This window comes from Pelodiscus sinensis, chromosome 1 (genome assembly GCF_049634645.1).
Source record: "Pelodiscus sinensis isolate JC-2024 chromosome 1, ASM4963464v1, whole genome shotgun sequence".
Taxonomy (NCBI): Eukaryota; Metazoa; Chordata; order Testudines; family Trionychidae; genus Pelodiscus; species Pelodiscus sinensis.
Genome location: NC_134711.1, coordinates 14,431,107 through 14,451,319, shown reverse-complemented (window position 1 = coordinate 14,451,319; position 20,213 = coordinate 14,431,107). Strand labels below are relative to the sequence as shown.

At 44.6% G+C, this 20,213-nt stretch overlaps 1 protein-coding gene across 3 annotated transcripts in view; it reads left to right on the top strand.

Moving 5' to 3' along the window:
- FRMD4A (FERM domain containing 4A) overlaps positions 1-20,213 on the top strand; it is a 567,858-nt gene that overhangs the window by 203,896 nt on the left and 343,749 nt on the right. Inside the window, exon 1 of one of the 3 annotated variants that reach the window (XM_075926044.1) lies at positions 16,660-17,052. The exons of the other annotated variants lie outside the window; for them this stretch is intronic. Within the exon in view, the coding sequence (XP_075782159.1) occupies positions 16,987-17,052 (66 nt within the window). The 5' untranslated portion in view covers positions 16,660-16,986. Of the gene's footprint in view, positions 1-16,659; positions 17,053-20,213 lie in introns of those variants that run through there. 3 annotated transcript variants of the gene reach the window in all.

The window sequence follows — 20,213 nt, the reverse complement described above, 5'->3', positions numbered from 1 at the left end:
GTAAAGTTCCTTTAGTATTACTCATCAGGACGGACTCCCTCCTCCCCCCCCCCCCCCCCATTTACTACTGACAGCATGCAGAAATCAAAGATTACTTTGGTAACAGACTGGGATTTTCTGCTTGCAACACCCTATTCTGTTAGCTGGTGGTCACCTAGCTGGAAAGAGTTAAGTCGTTTGTGCTTGAACCCCTGACACGTCTCTCTGTGGTGGTTCAAAGAGTGTTTTGAGTTTGCCTGTCTGCAAGAGATGGAAAGAGTTTGTGGAGCAGCTTGGGAAAGACTTCTGATTACCAACTTCTGCTGGGCTTTCTTTTAATTAAGAACATGTAGATCTTCTACTAATATTTCATTGCTGAAGAAATTCAGGTTCTGGGTTGTTCACCTTCTGCCTCAGCTGCAATATAAATTGCCGTGGTTCTTGCATATGAATATTAACTAAAATACAGAATTGTAACCAGCCTGATCTATAGAAAAAGATGTCTTCATTTTAAAGGCCTCTGCTTCTAACTCTTCCAGTAAGTGCCTAAAACCTCTCCAGAGAGGCTCATTACCTTTTGCTCTTTGTCACTCCCAGCAACTAGATTTTTCAGAACTGCATCAATGGCTGAGTGAGACGTGAAGTCTTTTACCAAGGCCTAAGGGTTTTATAACTAAGTGCTTTATGATGGATCTGTCAAGGCTACCTGGGAGCACAAAACGCTCTCTCACTCTGTACAGGGAACATTATTTTTATTTCTGGAATCCCTGGAAGCACCTTCCTCTTTTTTCCTATTGAATTCATAGAAGAAGAGAGAGGAGACAGGACAGAGACTCTTCTTGCATGGCTACTTTGCTCTCAAAGAGAACAAAGATGAGGCAAGAAGCAGGGATGCGGCACACAGCATAGAGGCAGAAAGCCTGGGCAAATGGATCCAAGCACATGACTGTACAGTACCAGATGGCTGAGTGTTTTCATATGGGATGAAAGGGGAGGTGGAAAGTAGCTTACAGGCTTGTGACATCCAACCTGCTAAACTCTGAATGACTGGATGAAATGACAAGCCAGGATGGAGGAAGGAATGAAAGCTAGGATTTTGTTGTGCTTGCAATTAAGAGGAAACACATTTATTTAGGGTTATGATTTATTTGCAAAGCATAAAAATTGAATTCCATCCTATTACTACTAAGCTTTCGAGTACGGATTAGGGTTGTGGAGGAATCTTTACATGCTCCGCCCCCACAAATGTTATTTGCAGTGGAAACTGACCAGTACTACCTACTTGATTCTCTGCAATGAGCTACAATGGGGCTACTAATTCTGGATTCAACCCTGCAAGGGTTCTCTCCCTCCAGCTTCTTCCTCCCCACACCCTCAGGGATGCCAAGACCCCCGCACCGATGGTGCTGGGAGACAGTTAGGCCGGCAAGACCCCAGCCCTGAGCTTCTCCTTCCCCTTCCTCCCCTTGCCTCCCCCTGCCAGCTCCCTCCTCCCAGGTTTCCCTCTCTCCTCTCCCACCCTCCCTCCTCCCCTCTCCCACCTTCTTTCCCCAGTGTCACCTCAGTTTCATTCCCCTCCCCCCAGTTTTGTTCAATAAAGAGGCTTTGTTGTAATGAACACATGTGTCTTTTATTGTACAGCAGGAAGGGGGGTTAGGGAGGGGTAAGTGGAAGGACATGAGGGAGGAATGAGGCACAAGCCCCCAGTGGGGCATACCAGGGAGACTGTTACTGCCTGCAGAACATGCTGCCAGGCTCGCAGCAACATGTCCAGGAGAAGCATCAGAGTGCCCAGGGGTGGCTCCGGCTCCATGCTGCAGAGTGCTGTGGTGTCCTGAGTGAGGGCACCAGAGCACACAGAAAAAAAAAATGCTTTGCTGTCCCTTTAGCAAGGTAGGCAAGCAAGCAGGGAAACCTTAGAACCAGCTGTCCATGGGGTTCCCTTTAAGCACAGGTCTCAGATAGTCTCAGGCAGCAGCCACACAAGGTAACTCCTGATGCCCTGTCAGAACTGGCTCCGGCCAGCCTTAAATGCAATTCAGTGTCCTATCAGTATGGACGTGCTATTTCGAAATAGCAAAACACTATTTCGAAATGCATTTTGTGTCTAGACGCGTTATTTCGAAATAAGCTATTTCGAAATAACACTGTAGTGTAGACATACCCAAAGTGAATGCCAGCTGTAGGATGGGTTGTAAAGGTGACATTCCAAGAACTGTCTGGGATACAAGTCCTGTATAGCCACATCTGTGTGCCATTTCTTTATATTCTGGCATATCTTTAAACTTTACATGTCAGTTTTGGTCACTGAAAAGAGTCTAGTCACTTTCATTTTTGTTTCTAGTCAATTTGTGGGTTGATCCATTTTCTGGTTCTTGTCATTGTTGCCAATGATTGTGACTCACACTATTTGTATTTCTTAAGACCCAGCTCCTGGAGCTAGGGGAGCATAAGAGACTCTTGGCTCTTTTTAGATGAAGAAAGGGGAAAAAGCTTCTAGCCCTCCTTATTAGAGTAAAAAGCTTGAAAATGTGACCCAAGAGTAACTTAAAGGTTCTGAGACCAGAAAGCAAAGAAAAACTTCAAACCAGGGTATTTATGCCCTGGTTTTAAGTAAAGTTAATGTTTTTGAGAGCTGATTTGCGATATTTTTGAATGCTTTTTCCCTGCTCTTTCTTGCCATTCATTGTCCTTTCTAACTGAGCAGAAATCAGTAAAGAATGAATGAGACTACAGCTACACTACAAGAATCAGTCAACTTAAGTTGTGCAACTCCAGCTACATGAATAACGTGAAGTCAAGTTACTGCAGGCTCTACAGAGCAGGGGATTGATGAGGGAAAACTCTCCTGTTGACTTCCCTTACTCTTCTTGTCTGGGGTAGGGTAACCGGGTTGACAGGAGAATGATCTGCAGTTAGTTTGGTGGGTCTTAACTAGACCCGCTAAATTAACTACCGGTAGATCAATCTCAGAGCATTGCTCCATGCTGTAGTGTAGATGTATCCTAAGAGAGGGAAGAAAATATTGGAGTCAGGCACGTCAAAAGACTCTCCAGCAAGGTGGAAGGGTGGCTTTGCACTCCTGGAAAGGATGGGACCTCAGGCGGAAGGGGCAGGACTGTGTCATCCAGAGAACACCATGCCAGGACCCCAATAGGCATCCCTCATGGTTTCCTGGAGCACTGTGTTTAGCACCATGCTCTGGTGGCAATTTAAAGGGACAGAGGCACCAGGCCCTTTTGAATCACCAGGCCCTGGGGCAACTCTGCCCTCTGTCCCCCATCAGCGGGCCTGATAGGAATTGATATACAGAAGGCATTGAGTTACTGCTTCCAGTTATAGCAGGATTGGGGAAATATATATGTGGTGTAATTTCAAAATAACATGTAAGGAGCTGAAACTAGTTTTTATGAGACTTTTACAGACTGGCTGGGATGGAATTATACTTATCTAGCCAGGAATTAATAAATGAATATATCTGAATAGCTGCTGTCAACATCTGGTTCCAAATTATAAAAGGAGCTTCATCTGTAGCCAAAATTCTGGGGCATCGAAATAATCTAGGAGACAAAAGACCAGATTCTGCTCTCAAATACTCCAGTGCAAACCCCAAGTGACCCCACTGAAGTCAACGGAGCAGCTCAGGAGTTACACAGGCGGAGAGAGGGGCAGAATTTGAGATGTGATTCCCAAAGCATGCGAATAAAATCCTGTGTCAAAGCCAAACTTCTGAAGCGCAATGTGTGAGGAGATTGTCATAAATAAAACCCTTTGAAGAATTTTTTGGGGACAGTAAGAGCTCTGTTTTGTTTGAATAAAGCAGAAATGTTCTGCAGTACTTTCTCACAGAATTTCAGGGCACACAACTGAGCGAGAGGGCGGGAGAGAGAAGTTGGTCACTTGGTCCTTTTATTCTGATCTTTCTTACGCCAGGCTAAATTGGGAATAACTCCACCATTTACAATAGAGTTAACCCAGTGTAAAACTACAATAAGAGAGAGCAAACTTGGTAACTGTTGTCCTCAATAAGTTGTTTTATACATCGATTTAAAATTCAACCCGTCATAGGGACCCTTTTCCAAAAACTGCTAAGTCCCATATGCTAAAAATCCATTGTTCACTGAGGGTACGTCTACACTGCAGAGGTATCCCAAAATAGCTACCGCCTGGCTACACAATAACGGGCGTTCTATTTCACCATCCCAGTAAACCTCATTGCATGAGGGTTATGGGATAGAACATTATTTCAAAATTTGATGCTGTGTAGATGCACCAAATTTGAAAATAAGCTATTTCGAAATAGATTAGAAATAAGCAATTTGCGTAGCACAAACTGTATATCTTATTTTGAGTTTAGGGTGCTGTGTAGACGCAGCCTGAGAGAACCAACAAATACAAGCACAGTGTGATAAAACCAGTGGGGAGGGGGAAACCTTCCTTCCCACAAGAATAACACTCACATTAGAAGCTTCAGAGGGGTAGCCAAGTTAGTCTGTACAGGATAAATTTAAAAAAACGACAAATAGTATGATAGCACTTTAAAGACTAACAAAACATGTAGATGGTATCATGAGCTTTTGTGGGCACAGCCCACTTCTTCAAATGACCGGAGTATGTATGTCCAGAACGAAACTAAATTGGGGAGAAGGGAGGGTGGAGGGAGGAAAAAAAGAGGCAGTGGATATATAAATATTAAAGGGAAAACCAAGCAGGTATGTAACAGGCAAAACTATCTATAAGCACCTAAAAACTGGATAGTTAAAAGAAGCAGATAAGGACCATTAGTTAGCAATTAGAGAGGAAGAGTACTAACACCAGAATCTACACGGACAAAGAATCACTGGCACCTTCATTGTTGGTTGGTTGATAATGTCTCAGCCATCCCATATCTTGACTCAAACCATTGGCACGTGAATTAAACTTGTGAATGAATTATAGTTCCAACCCTTCCCTGTGTATTTGGCTCGTGGAATTGGTCTGTAATAAAACAGAAACTTGAAGATTTCTTAATGAATGACCAGGCAAATTAAAGTGTTCACCAATAGGTTTCTGTATGTTCCCTTTATGGATATCTGATTTGTGTCCATTGAATCTTTGATTAGCTTTCAGAGTAAATGGTAATAGAAGGGAAACAGGGGAGGAAGTATGGTCTGGGAAGGAAGTGATGTCTAGTGGTTAAAGCACAGAAGTTAATCTGCAAATGAGGCTATGCTATTGATTTCGTATATGGTCCTGAGCAATGAACCCCTTGTTGCCTCAGTTTCTCCATCTGTAAATAGGGATGGAATTTTTCTTGTAAAACTTCTGGGAGATCTTACTGTATTAAATGTATGTATTACTTTGGGACAGGGATTGCCCTCCATGGGGGAGGGTGACCACTATATCTCTAGGAATTTAGGAAGGTTAGGGATGATTAGGCAATCTCATTGGAGTTGTAACACCTCCAGAGAAGTACCACCATCACCTCGAGGCTCACTTTTTCTGGTTCCGGCTGGATTCTCCACCAGCCAAAGAAAGGACTTTTTGGATAAATAGCCAGGAAAGAGACCGTACAACAGCCTCCTTCCATGGAATGGTTTAAAGGGCTTTGACCTACTGAGGCCCCATAAGACTGACAGATGACCTCTAGTCAGCTTTTAGCAGGCGTACAGGAACATTTATTGGTTTTTATATATTTTCATTTAAGAATAAATATGTTTGCTCAGAAGAGGCTGTGTGGTACCTGAAAGCTGCTAGCAATCACACTGCTCATAGGAGGGAAGCCAACAGTCTCTGTGGGCCCCTGGGCAAGGTGTGGGGGGCAGATCTGTGTCCTGGAAGGGGAGGGACCTTGCACAGAAGGGGCATGGCCGGTGCAGGCAGCCTGCCACAGCTGCCTCCCCTCAAAGCTGCAAGGAGTTTGCAGTGCGGTGCTCCGGTGGCAATTTAAAGAGCTTGGGATTCCTGCTACTGCAAGAGCAGCGATGGCTGGGAGCCACAGAGCCCTTTGATTGGCCGGGCCTAGGGGTAACCACCCTCTTTGCTTTCCCCCATCAGCAGGCCTGATGCACAGCCTTCAGTAAGAAAGTAAAGAATAGATGCTGGGCTAGGAAACCTGGCTTTTTGGGAATACCCCAGTATAACCCTTGTGCCGGTAGGAGTCAGCTGCCAGAAGAGCTAGGTTCAGTATCTAGGGAGGTTCTGTAACAAGGTAACCAATGTGGCTCGAGCCCCCAGCCAGTAAACTGGGAAAATTGCAACCTAACCACTGGCTGTCTTTAGAGACAATTCTTCCCCTCTCGCAAGCACTGAGTCAGAGATAGAAAGAGTCTGTTTAATAATAGTAATCTAGCATCAACCTACAGGAACACACATGAACAAAGAAAACCCATCAGGAAGGTACCATTTCTAGAGTCCGCAGGGTAGAGTCTTTTGCTTACAGCTCTTTAGTCAAACCTCCAATTCATATACTGTGGTTTTCCCCCACTTCAAACACCCCACTCACTGCTCTGTCTGGTCAGTGCCGACCCAGAGCCCATAGGTACATCACCATGACATCTCCCCTCTTGGAGCGTGGGGCAATGCCACCTTAGTGCTGCTCCCACCAGCAGCCTGTCAACTGCTCTTGCCGGTTGCCTGCCCCCCAGCCACTGCTCCAGCCTTGTGATGGATTTGGGTCTGGGCCAAATCTAGTGATTTCAGTTTCTCGGTGATTTCACCTCTTGGCCCACAGCACAGTCCAGCCAAAAGATTTCAGCACTGGAATACCATTCTGTTTTAGTTCTATCATTAGAACAGGGGTAGGGAAGAGAAACAGGTTGAACCAGTCTTACAGCTCATGTCTGGAGGGCATGTAGCCTGCTGGTTCAGAGCTCTGCCCTTCTCTCCAGTTTGACTTCACAAAGTTTGGAAGGGGAGTCCTTGTCTGTCCAAGATTCTTTACATTGACAGTTTCTTGCCTTTGAACCGAGTTTTAAACAGTCTGCTTTTCTGCATTCCCAATAACGGCAAGCATTGGTGGTCATAGCTTATAATTCCTGTATTTAAGGTTAACACAGTTTGTAACCCCACAACAGCCAAATTGGTTACAATAGGCAAAATACCATTCTAACAATTGACTATCTATCAGGCCTAAGCAACTGAGTGAACTGTGTTTACATAACCACACCTAGGATTTCTTTCCTATTCCAGCGTGAACTGTGTTTACATAACAGTTGAATATCTTGTAGGGCTAAGCAACTGAGTGAGCATAACCATACCTAGGATTTCTTTCCCGTTTCAGCTGGCTGCAATGGAAGCATTGATTCATACCTTGCCTACACCAGTACAGACAGAGAATTGTGCAGCCTAGAAAACTCCTTGTCAGGAGAGAGAGAGACATGGGTCTTTACTCAAGAGGTGCGGCTGAAGAGCTGGGACCTTAGAGTGGGTGTCCCTGGTGGTTTACGGAGAGTAATATTTCAGTGCTGCACTGGTACACCTAGTCCCCTCTGTAAAAGCTAATTAATTGCAAATACTGTATGTTCTTATTCTAGAGAAGTAAGGTGACCAGATGTCCCAATATTTAGGGGGTTTGTCTTCTATAGGAAGCTATTACTTCTCACCACCTGTCCCAATTTTTCACACTGGGGCTATATCTAGACTATGCAGAAAATTTGAAAGAGGATATGCAAATTCCACAAATTGCAAAGCTTCTTCCAATCTCACTTTCGAAAGCGGAGCTCCACTTTTGAAAGGGAAAGTAGTCAGGATGCAGCTTTTTCAGCAACCTCCCCCCCTTTTTCGGAAAGCTGCTTTTCCTCAAAAAATGAGGTTTATGCAGCTTTTCGAAAAAGGAGGGGATTGCCGAAAAAGCCGCGTCCCAACTACTTTCACTTTCAAAAGTGAGATCAGAAGAAGGTATGCAAATCCTGGAGAATTTGCATATCCTCTTTTGAATCTTCTGTGTAGTCTAGACGAGCCCTTGCTGTCTGCTCACCCTATGGAGAAGAGACTTTGAGTATCAGTACAACTCATAAAAACATATTTCATCCTGTCCTTATTACATACAGAGCTCCAAATTTCCTCATCAAACTCCAGCCCAGAAACATACTCTGTGCTTCCTATTGATGTTCTTCTCCTGAACAAATTAACATCCTATTAATTTGCATAGTGCAATGGCTTCATCTTCGCATCACTGCACTTCAGCTTGTCAATGTTTAACTCGACATTATTACAGCCGGGGAATTTCACTCGAGCAACGCTCAGTTGAAATTATGAACATGATCCACCTGCCACTAAAGTCAGTGGACTGCAGGGGGAGATGGATTGGCAGCTAAAATTAACCCATTATAACATCTGTTCACTATGAGCTCACACTGCAAACATTCTGGATCTTGACTCAGGTTTTTAAGTTTGGGGACAGGAACGTAAGGGAGAGTCCAACTGGGACATGTGAATGCAGATTGGACATCAGAATATTTTGAATGTGGGGTTTTAGTTGTGCACCCATCTTTATGATAAGCCAGCTCTCTTGACAGTGAAGTTTGTGGTAGAACCCAGTTCAGACAAATGAAAGTGATGTGCCAAACCAGCATAGCAGTACAGAGCCAAAAATGCATAAAATTAATGGTCCATTATAAACCCAATCTCATACAGGCTCAGTCAAATTTCAGTCATTTGAATAAGGTAATTTATTTGCTGCAATAATGGAAAAAGCTGAAGAGGAATGCCAGCAAGTAGAATAATAGACATACCTTGGTGTTGTAGATTTTTACCTGAATGACTGAGCGATGGGGTGATTTCTCAGTAAACATTATCAACACATTTAGATGTAAAGTCTCCTTTGTTATGGTGCCATAGCTAACTGGTCACCTTGAGAAGAGAAATAGAAGAGAGATCAATAAGACATTTATGATTTTTCATAAATTGGTGTCAAATCAAACAAAACATTGACTTGTGAATCTGCTGGTGTATAAGATCAGAAAATATAATAAATCATACTGTTAGTAATGTCTTAGTACAACAAGATTCCACAGCAAAACCAATGTCAGTGCTATAAAGGCTGTAGGTGTCCTGACATGGGAGCCAGACCTCTAGGCTAGAGTATTCCAGGGGTTGGGAAGGATGGAAGGAAGAAGAGCACTGAAAAATGCATGAGTCTTGATCTAGATGACATTAAGCCCATGTCTTCTGGAGGAAAGCTGTCCTTGGTTTCTGGAAAGCCCCATCATCTTCTTTCTCTGTTCCTGTGGTGGTGCTTAATTCAGAGTGCAGGTGAACAGTACCAAAGACTTGTAGTCCAGAAATCTGCTCGTTCAACACTCAGGCTATGTCTACACTGCAGAGCTTTTGCGCACAAACAGCTGTTTTTGTATAAAAACTCACAGAGCGTCCACACCTAAAGCAAGTTTTTGCTCAAGAAAATTTACAGTGAATTGACAGAACAGAGGGGGTTTTGCGGGATAGATATTCCTCTTTCTACGAGGAATAATCCCTTTTTGCACAAGAGCTCTTGCACAAAAAGATGTGTGTGGATGGGAAACAGGGTTTTTTTTGCGGAAAAACAGCCTATCAAAAGAAGTACAGGTGCCCTTGTGGCCATTCTGTTAATGGCAATCAGAGCTTTCTTGCGAGAGAGCATCCATGCAGTTTGGACACTTTCTTGTACAAAAGCGCATCACTTTTTTGCAGTGTGGACGCGCTCTTGTGCAAGAAGCCTGCAGTGTAGACATAGCCTCAGTGTAGTCATGAAAGCATTAATGACTAGATATCACAATCACTGGAGCACCCTCTGTCAATCTTTCATCCTGATCTGCATTTAGTCTTCTAGGGTATGTCTACACTACGACCCTAGTTCGAACTAGGGTGGTTAATGTAGGCAACCGGAGTTGCAAATGAAGCCCGGGATTTGAATTTCCCGGGCTTCATTTGCATGTTGCCAGGCGCCGCCATTTTTAAATGTCCGCTAGTTCGGACTCCGTGCCTGTGGCTACACGTGGCATGAACTAGGTAGTTCGGATTAGGCTACCTGTACTCCTCGTGGAACTAGCGGACATTTAAAAATGGCGGCGCCCGGCAACATGCAAATGAAGCCTGGGAAATTCAAATCCCGGGCTTCATTTGCAACTCTGGTTGCCTATATTAACCACCCTAGTTCGAACTAGGGTGGTAGTGTAGCCATACTAGGGAATGAAGTCCTTCACCCATCATTTGAGGACTTCACTAACTCAGCCAGAGGTTAGGGGTCTGTTATAGGAGTGGGTGGGTGAGAGATCAGATTAGGCGTGCATCTACACTGCAGGAATTAATTCGAAATAAGGTATGCAAACTGAGCTACGTTAGTTACGTATCTTATTTTGAAATAGTTTATTTCGAAATAGGGAGAATCTACACAGCAGTTACTTGGAAATGGAGCACTCTTCCTCCAACTTACCTTATTTCTCGTACAATGAGGGTTACAGGACTCAGAGTAAGAAGTCCTTCAGCTTGACAGTATTGTTGACACTATTTCGAAATAACTGCCTGCTGTATAGATGCAGACTAAATGATTTTGGAATAGCGCTAGTTATTTCAAAATAGTGTTGCAGTGTAGACATACTAGGTGATTGCGATGGTCCTGTCTAACCAGTGTTAGCTGTAAGCTGTATGCTTGTGCAGCCAATCAGGAGGTTCAGACACTACCCGGATGATTAGCAGAGCCCCTACAGCTAGGCTTTTTGTTTCTAGAGTGGTGCACAATTGCACATGCCTTTGTGCACATAAAATATTCTGTACATGGATGGAAAATATCTGCACATGGATGGAAAAGAGTAGCGGGAACATCGTGTCCAATCTTATAGTCTATGAGAGTGGGAATGGAAGCTTCCCAGAAGTAGGAAGCAAGCACATGTCTTAATACAATGAGCAAAAGGGAATCAGAGGGTAGGGGGAAAGAGTAAAGGAAAGCAGGAGGAAAAAAGAACAGATACAGAAGAGAAAGGAGACAGTAGCACTTATGCTAGGGCATGAGGTGAGGGGACATAGAAGTCCAACCAAAATAAAGTAGAAATTATGGTCGCTGTTATCAAACTTATGTGGGCTACCATTAGGCAGCTCGGACCTTATTAGACATCTCAGTGGAAGTGACCTGGTTTTCAAAGGTTCTGAGCTTCCTCCAGCTTCCGTCAGAACTGCCTGTTCTCACAGATGGAGCTACTGGTATGATATCACTCAGTAGTGTTAGTTACCCTGTGGCATTTTAATCCTGAAAGGTTGATCCAACCAAATGTACATTGGAGAATGGGGCTGATGATGTGGATGGGCCAAAACGGTGGATGTCGCCAGTGGGGTGGTGTTTTCATTCCTGCTTTTAAAAAACCTCTGCAGGCAGCCATGCTCAGTGAAACATTGTATGTGAAATGAACAGGTGGCCTCTGCCCAGATAGCCAGATATCCATATCTCAAAATAATTACCCTGACAATTAGCACACCCTCTGGCAGTCTTAGCAAAGTCATGGACATGGACTGTTCCCTGTGGGTCGTTGTTGGAGAGAGCTGTTTTCTGGGTGCAGAGCAGAGCTCAGATTCCCCAGGTCTAAGCTCCTAGGAGAGAGAAGACAAGTATTTCAAGGCTGTTAAAAGCTTGAGTGACTATTGTGGCTAAACTTGAGAGGGTAACTCCGTGTGGGTCATCGCTTTTCTTTTTGGTAATATCTCAGGCCTGCCAGTGCTTCCCATTTGGAAAGATTCTTATAAAAACATTCATCCTGTTGTCATGTGGAAGCTGCATTTTTCACTGTTCTGGAGTCATGTCAATCCTACTGCGGGTGAGCGGTCAGCAGTAAGACTTCCACACTCCTTCTTCAGTTTACTATACTGTGAATGGCCATCGCGGTGAACCCAAGCAGCATGTGAAATAAGAGTGATCCCATCCTGTGGCAGGAGCGGTGACTGATAACTAAGTTGGTTTTTAACTGGGTTTTCTACATGTTGGACTCTACAATTCCAATGCATCATAGATTTCAGGTCCTCTCGAGAATAACACATTATCTCTACAGCCTTTTTCTTGCCATGTGGAAGGAGGGTTTTAGCCACCTCTTAGTGGCTCGTGTAATTAATTTAATCCCCTCCCCAACCTTAATACCATTGTTTGTGTCCCTTTTGTCACCCCCCCATGCCTATAGTGATGCAGTCAGTCAGAGCTAAGGTGACATGCTGCTAAGGTCAGAATAATTTTCCCTCTGCATGGTCCCATCTGGAGGTGCGGGAGACAGATGGATCTTTCTTCGTCTTTCTTGCCTTCGTCCCATCAAATGGGGTCCATTCCACACGTTCTCACCCTCCAAAGTGGTGCCAGAGCATCTATTACTCCACACGCTAGCTTATCTTCCTTTATGACATCCCGCCACACCTTAGGCCTGTCTCTCTGGGCATATCTATTCTGTAATGAAAAAGCAAAGGCTGATGGTGCCAGCTGACTTGGGCTCAGGCTTGGACCCCAGCCCCCATGCTTATCTGGTTCTGCTAGGCTGCCGGCACAAAATGGCTGCCGGCAAAAAGACCAAGGGGACGCAATGACTCCCCTGGGTCTTAGTGCTCAACCGCTCCCCTGTTCCTATCCCTGTACTCGCTCTTAAAGGGAACATGCTGTTTTAATGCTGTTTTATTTTAATTTTTTTTTTTTTTTTTTTTGTTCAACATTTTGGTCCTCCCCCCCCCCCTTTTTTTTTTTCCTTCAACAGAATTTTTTCCTGGTGTTTTTTTTGGAGGGTGGGGGATGTTTGGTATTTTTGTTTCAACCATCTGGCAACCCTAAGGTGAAGAGATGTGGAGACTTCACTCCTGGGAAAAGGTCACTCTTTGAAGGCCAGAGCCAGATCTTCAAATGTGTTAATGGCCTAGCAGCTTCCTCTGAGAGTAACCGAGGACAGGCTCCTTTCGCATGCCCTGTGGAGAATAGTGGGAGCTGATCTGTGTTCTGTCAGGCTCGCACCATCTAAACAAAGATTTGTTTATATTACCGTACTGTATTGGTAATACAACCAGTTATGGATTAATAAATATCTTTAATTACAAAGTTTATTGTATCGCTGAGTGTGATAATGGAACATGCAGGCCACATAAATTATTCTGCTCACCTTACTTTAGAGGCCAGAAATACTTCGTTGCTCTAGCTGGTGGAGCATGTGGCCATGTTAGTGACAGGTGGCTACCAAGAGAGAAGCAGAGAAGTCATTATGGGTTCCCATCATCCTATTCTTCCCTTATTTGTGCCTGACACTGTCTATTAGTTTTGAAATTTTGAAATTCATCCTTGTGAATAGAAAAAGGAGCCTGTGTTTATCTTATTGATTCTGTCAGATAGGAAATTCATTTTGAGCCCTGGAAGACATCTCTGGTTGTTTAATCTCTTTGGCCGATATTATAATGCAGCTATAGGAAGAGTAAAAAGACACTGTTTACATGTTCCATCTAATTTTGCCCTGAACAAAATGCTGTACCATCACGTCAAGGCGTTCTATAGAAGAGAATCTATAAATTAGTACTTCTGTATTTAACAGATAGTTATTGTGTGCTAAATATAGAAGAAATCACTTGTTCCACTGCAATGAAAGTTCTTCTGTTAGCCAGTCTAGTCAGATACTCGCATTAGTTTTAAGGTGAACAAATGTATGATTCATTCCTGGTGGAGTGTCACTGGTTTCCAGGGGCATGACACCAAGGATGACTTTAACCCCATGTCAGTCTAATTGCCATTAATTAGTCAGTGTTTGCAGAAGAGCTTGCAGGGGGAAACTAAGTAAGTCTTTCAGAATTGCTGCATTGGACCAAATCAATGTTCATTTTGAGACTGGGAGTTGACTCAGTTCCTCTGTAGTCCACGGCCCCAGAATTGTTAGTCCTTGAGTATTGATGGATGAGCTACAGAAATGCTGGGATTTTGACTTTGAGCTCAGGGTCTGACCTTGCAAGGTGGCAAAGCTGTGAGATTCTGGGTACCTTCAGCTCTCATTGACCTCACCCGGAGTAGAGGGCTCACAGCAGTTCTAAAGGACCAATGCTCTTGTGGGACCCAATGCTACAAATACATTCTACTGAGCATAGTGCTTTAAATGTGGTCCCAATAAACATGAACATGACTCCTCCTGGTAGCAAGCCATATGCTGGTTAGCATCTGTAAGATTGGCTCTTTTCAAAGTTCAGCTTTTATGAGATTTCTAGCACTGGACTGAAAGACCAGACTGTACTTTGGATTGTGGTTCTTTGAGATTTTGCAATCTCCAGTCTGTTCCTCACCATTTTTTTGTTTGATATTTTGCTAATTAAGAAACCTGCTCTGTCCAGGTCAGTGAAATTACATAATTCATTAACATTTTAACAAAAGGGTGGCAGATACATGATGAACAGGCTACGGAAGGCAGCTGCTATGCTAAAGATGTTTCCTCTGACACAGAGTCTATTTCTGGAGAGGCTAGCCCATTTTCTGGTTATGGGAGCTTGTCTGTATTCAAGTTTGTCCATCAGGAAAACATATTACACACCCATCTTTGCTATTGAAACCATCCATCATGCCCCGAATGGTCTATCATGCTGATGTCTAGTAAAGTGTCCCATCAGAGTCAGATCCTGTTCGCATGCCTGTCCTAGATGTCTGAAAATGTGATTTCAGCTATAACTCTGAGAACATTTAGATGGAATTTATGAATGAATGTCCCACTGACGCATACAGGAGGCCCCCGCTTTACGACAGCCCGCTGTATGACCCCCCCGCACTTACGACATTTTCTGTAAGTGTGGAAGGGGCTGAAATTCCCCGACTTACGTCCTTGGCCCTGCAATTCCCTGACTTACGTCCTTGGCATACAATGCCTGTCGCAAATGTGGACTCGAGTTACAACGCCCCCGACTTGCGACCCTATCTCCGGAACCGATCGCATCGCAAGTTGGCGGAAGCATGTATTGACTGACTCCATTTCTCCCTTTTATAGATTATGTTGAGCTTCTGTTTCTGAATTCTTTGGTCAAGCCTCTTCGTTTTTTAAAATTCTGAAATACGCCACATGAAAGACCACTTAAAAGATATCAGTGAGTCTGAGTAGATTTAAAACAAACAGGGGTTTGAAAGAGCCAAATATAGACTGATTGTGCTGCCATTTGTGTCAAAGGGAGACAGTGCAGTTCAGTGAATAGGGGATAGATAAGTGGAGAGTCAAGAGACCTAAGTCTTGTTCCGAGCTCTACCTACCTGTGCCTCAGTTTTCTCATCTGTAAAACAGGGGTCATGGACCCAATCCTGCACCCACTGAAATCATTAGACCTACTTTCACTGATTGAATTTACATTGGATCAGGCCCACTGATCCTTTCCCTCCTTTGCAGAGCAATCTGAGATTGACAGGTGAAAAGTGCTCCCTGAGTAGGATTGCATCACCACTGACTGAGATGGGAGCAGGAGCAGGCTCCCAGAGAAACAGGGAGGTGGCCAGTCATTAGGCTCATGCTCCAGACTTGGTTTTGTTTTTTAAATCACATCAAAAATGAGACTCTAACCTGGAAACCACTCAGCGCCCTGGACTCCTAATGTCAGGGCTGGATTATGAAAGGAACTGTCAGGGCTGCATCCTGGGTTTAGGGGCACCCACTTTGCCCAAGGGATGCAGCCTCTAAAGCCCCTGGGTGCTGCAGCTCTGCCTGGCACGGGGGACGCAGCTCTGCATGCTGCCATTCTCCCTTCTCCCACCCCCCGCTGGAGCCATGTGCATTGCTGTTAGCAGCGCTCACCAGCAGCTCCACTCCTGACATGCCTGTTGGCCAGGAATCGCACAGAGCCATGTGTTCGCTCCTCCCCCCAGTTACTCCAGGTAAGTGTTCCAATTCCCTGCCCCCTCCTGCACCCTTTCCCCCTCTGAGACCCTGCACACCCATCCCCAGCCTGCTCCTGCACCCTGTCTCCCATCCATACCCTGCAGCTGCACACCAGTCCTGTCCTGCACTCTACCTCCTGCTTAGTACCTCCTGCCCAGACCCCACACTCCCATCCTGCTCCGGCATCCTCCCTCCTGCCCAGACCCTGCACCTCAACCCCAAAATCTACTAGCACCAGGCCCCCAGAACAGTTAATCCAGCCCTGCCTGACGGGCCCAAGGGTTGCAAAATTCTGAGCACTCAGCTCCCCAATAAAGTCCATGGGTTTAATGGCATTAGGCAGCTAGTAAAGACCCTCAAAACCTTCCAGGATCCAAAGTGGCTGCAGAAAGATTTGGGGGTGCTCAGCATGTAGCGAGCTCGAATCCTGGGAGATCATTTTAGGTTATTCCCGTTCATCCCTAGCTTGAACAAGGACCATGGCTTCGCCTCTATTTTGGTCCTTTTAGAAGTGGGTTAGCGTATGTAATAATATTCCTAGGGAAAAACTTGTATCTAAACAACTTTCGTTTCCTTGTGTTTTACACATCTGTGCTCCCCTCTGTCCCCAGCTACAGTACAGAGCTTGATACACTCTGACAAAGGACTATTGATGGCGTGCTTGTGTGAATTGGCCCGGCGCGGGTCACAGCCAACTTCTGCGAGACCTACTGCCCCCGTTTTACAATACGTTCCAGTGTCCTGAGCCATTTGTGAAAGGTCAGAAATGAACAGAGAAATGGAGTGGAGTCAAAACCGTGTCGTCCTATAAATACCAGTCCGAGTCAAAGGCAATTTATTCCCCTTACTCGCTGTTGCTTGCTCTCTGGGTGCGTCTCATTCGGTTGTGCTCTCCCAGATGCAGCACTGCACGTCTGTCGGTGAAGTTCTAAAAGGGAGACCACACGTATGGACTTTTGCTTTCCACCTGTGGAATAATCCTGGGTCTCTCTGTCAGCAGAGTGAGTACAGGTTTCAGGTTTGGCAGCCCTGAATCTGAGAGTTACCCAGGCTCAGATGTTATGGTTTATTTCACTGTTTTTTCTTTATCTGTAAACAACATATTTGTTATCGTTGAAGAGATCACTTCAGAGATAGACACTTTGTATTGGGACTCTTGAGAGATCTTCTGGTTGCTGGACCCAAACTAACATTTGCCTTCACAATGACTTTAGCAGCTAAACTAGAAGACATTGAAGTTACGCTGGAGCACCTGCTAATGGATGTGTTTGTAAGTAAACCACAATTTCCTATTCAAAGCGAGAGGCTAATAATCCGGAAAGAGACATCAAATTTAATGGTACATTAAAGTGTCTCATTGACCTAACCCCTTTCAGTTTCCTGATAAACAGTATGTCCAGAAATACCCAGAGTGTTATGGAATAATAATGTCTTTTCTTCCAAGGGATAACATACAAAACAAGTAAAGTCTGACAAGGAGGCAGGATATATTTTGCGCTTGTTTCATAGAATTTATACAGCTGAGAGATGGCTTTGGACTTACTTGCTCTAGGAATATTTGTATGGAAGAGAGGGTTGAAAACTACAATGACAGAGCATTTAGACCAGCGGTGGAGATTCTAAGGCCCGGGTGCTAGATGCGACCTCCAGTTTGCCTGGATCCAGCCTCTGACACTTGGGGCTCCCCCCAGCATTGGGAAGTCCATGCTGGCACTCCAGCCCCCATGCTGTCCCCCCATGGGACTGGAGCACACAAAATCTACTAGCCTGGACCCCTCTAGGCTCTAGTGTGCGATGGGAATGAAGGGAATGTCTTTCTCCTCAGTTGGGGGGTCACAGCAGTGAGGGGTTTGGTTTTTTTTTTTGTTTTTTTCTTTTCACTTGTGTGGGGGGGGGGGGGCCTGACTGATTTTTCTGTGAGTCAGCAGCCCGTGACCCAAAAAAGGTTCCCCGTCCCTGTTTTAGACCGTGTACCTTCAGTATCAAGTGCCTTTGTCTTTAGGATTTTGATAGCTGTTAAATCATGGACCTTGGTTTGCGGGTTTTGTTTTACTTTTAAAATAGACTAGTGAGCCTACAAAGTACATTACCTGTGTCCAGAGTCTGATCTCTGCTACTAGACTCTGGTGAGACTCTGAAGTTTCTCCCTTGAAATCACCAAGACTCCTATTCTAAAAATAATGGAGCTACTTTGGATTTACTCTAGGACAGCGGTTTTCAACCCAGGGCCCGTGAACCCTTAGGGTCCACAGGCTATGCCTAAGATTCCCCAAAGGGTCCATACCACTATTCAAAATTTTTAGGGGTCTGCAAATAAGGAAGGTTGAAAACCTCTGCTCTAGGGAATCCGACATTAAAATCCCATAATCTTTTTAAATGAGTTTGTTTTTAAAAAAATACAAAACATTTTAAACTAGATTTCTAGTGACTTTTCTCGAATAGCAACACATTCTGAGTAGTGTGCAAAGTGTAACATTTCTGGCTGTTGTGCAAAGAAATACACTAAGATTGCAAAATACTGTGAATAGGAGAGGATTCTGCATTCATCTCTCATGCAATCAGCAATCTGTGGGAATCTGTGTGCACTAGAAGGAGCTGTGGACAAATTAATGTTTTCTTTTGATTGTTGCAATCACTGTAAAATATTTGGGGGTACAGTACATTTCAGCCTACTCATAATTCTGAATCATTTAATCAAGTTAGTTCTAGTAATGCTACTGAAAGGTTCCGGATTTACTGAAGTTCCTGAACAACGCAGGAGACTGGATTATATGACCACTTAAAGTCCCTTTCAGTGCTACAATTCTATGGACATTTACCATACTGAAACAAAAAACAGGACTATGTAGAACCCTGTTTTTTGTTTCAGCTACACCGGACTAACATGGCTACATTTCTATCACTGTTACCATACTGAGGTACTTTACATTGTGGCCTTTACAGTATTTCCTGTCATTAGCATAGAAAATGCTATGGTCAATTTAACAGTTGCCAATTGTGTCTTGTTTTTAATCCCACATTTAGCCGGTCACTCCTGAGCAATAATGCTAACTTACTATGCTGTCCTGCAACCATGCTTCACCCCGAACTAAACAGATCAACTCTGGCACTGAGAGCAATCCACTCTCTGTTCCTCATTACAGGCAGTCCCCGGGTTACGTACAAGATAGGGACTGTAGGTTTGTTCTTAAGTTGAATTTGTATGTAAGTCGGAACTGGTACATATTGTAAGGGAAACTCTAGCCAAACATTTCTCCAGAGCTCAGTTTTATTCTCCCACACCTCAGTCCTTTATTCTCAAGCTGAGGTGTCTGCTGAGAAAAGCCGCTCCGCGTCTCCCTGGTCTGCTGGGGGGAGCGCTAGCTTCACGTCTCCCTGGTCTGCTGAGGGGAAGCAGCTAGTGCGGGGTTGCCTCACCCCGTTTGTAAGTAGGGATCTGATGTAAGTCGGATCCATGTAACCCGGGGACTGCCTGTACTGACACTGCAGTTGGGTAGTAACAGCTTTTTGAGTTTGAACTATGTCCATTTTTAGTTTCTTCCCATTCGTCAAGCCCGTCTTTCTCTATAGTGTTCTTACAACAACACGCAGGAAAAAAGTTAAAATAGTCCAAATAAAATATATGTGAGATTCTCAGTAAGTGTAAATTAGCATAGTTCCTTACACACAATAAAATCCCTAGCTACATTTATATAATTGGGGATGCTTTGTGCCTAAGTGCCAATTTTCCAAGGTAGGTACGAAGTTGTCTCCACTACACCAGGGATCAATGCAGCAATTGATCTTCCGGATATCCATTTTTCACATCAGCTCCACCAGGACGAAAAGACTAGCCAGCATTGACGAGAGAGCTGCCCTGCCAACCTTACCACATGCAGGAAGCTACAGTGAGTACCTTGCCTTCAGCTATGCTATTTGCATAGCTGAAGTGACATAGATTAGATCAATGGTGCGGTTTAGTGCAGACAAGGCCTAAGTGGCCTCAGTCCTCTTCAACTCAATGGGAGTCAAGAGAGCTCAGCAACATTTGATACTTTGCAGGACTGGGCCCTACGTGCATGCTGGATCAAAGTCCTTTTATATTCATTTTCCCCGTGTCTTTCATAAGCATTGTAATAGCGGGCTCTATGTTAGGTGAAGACCTCTAGAACTGACAGAAGGTCTTAGCCACAAAGTTCAGCTCTGGAACCAAATGCTCCTGTGTTCTGATCTTGGGATCTGGTTGGGAACCATTTCTACATTAGAAATCACAATGTCTCTCTGCCCTGTCAGCTGATACCTGACCACTATCTACATCGGGGTGGGCAAAAGGGCCTCCACAGGCCGGATCCGGCCCTCCAAGTGGGTTGATCCAGCCCGCAGAGGCCCTGCCACTCCCCCGCCACCAGGCCACCTAGCACGAAACTTCCTCCTGCCCTGTGAGGAGCATGC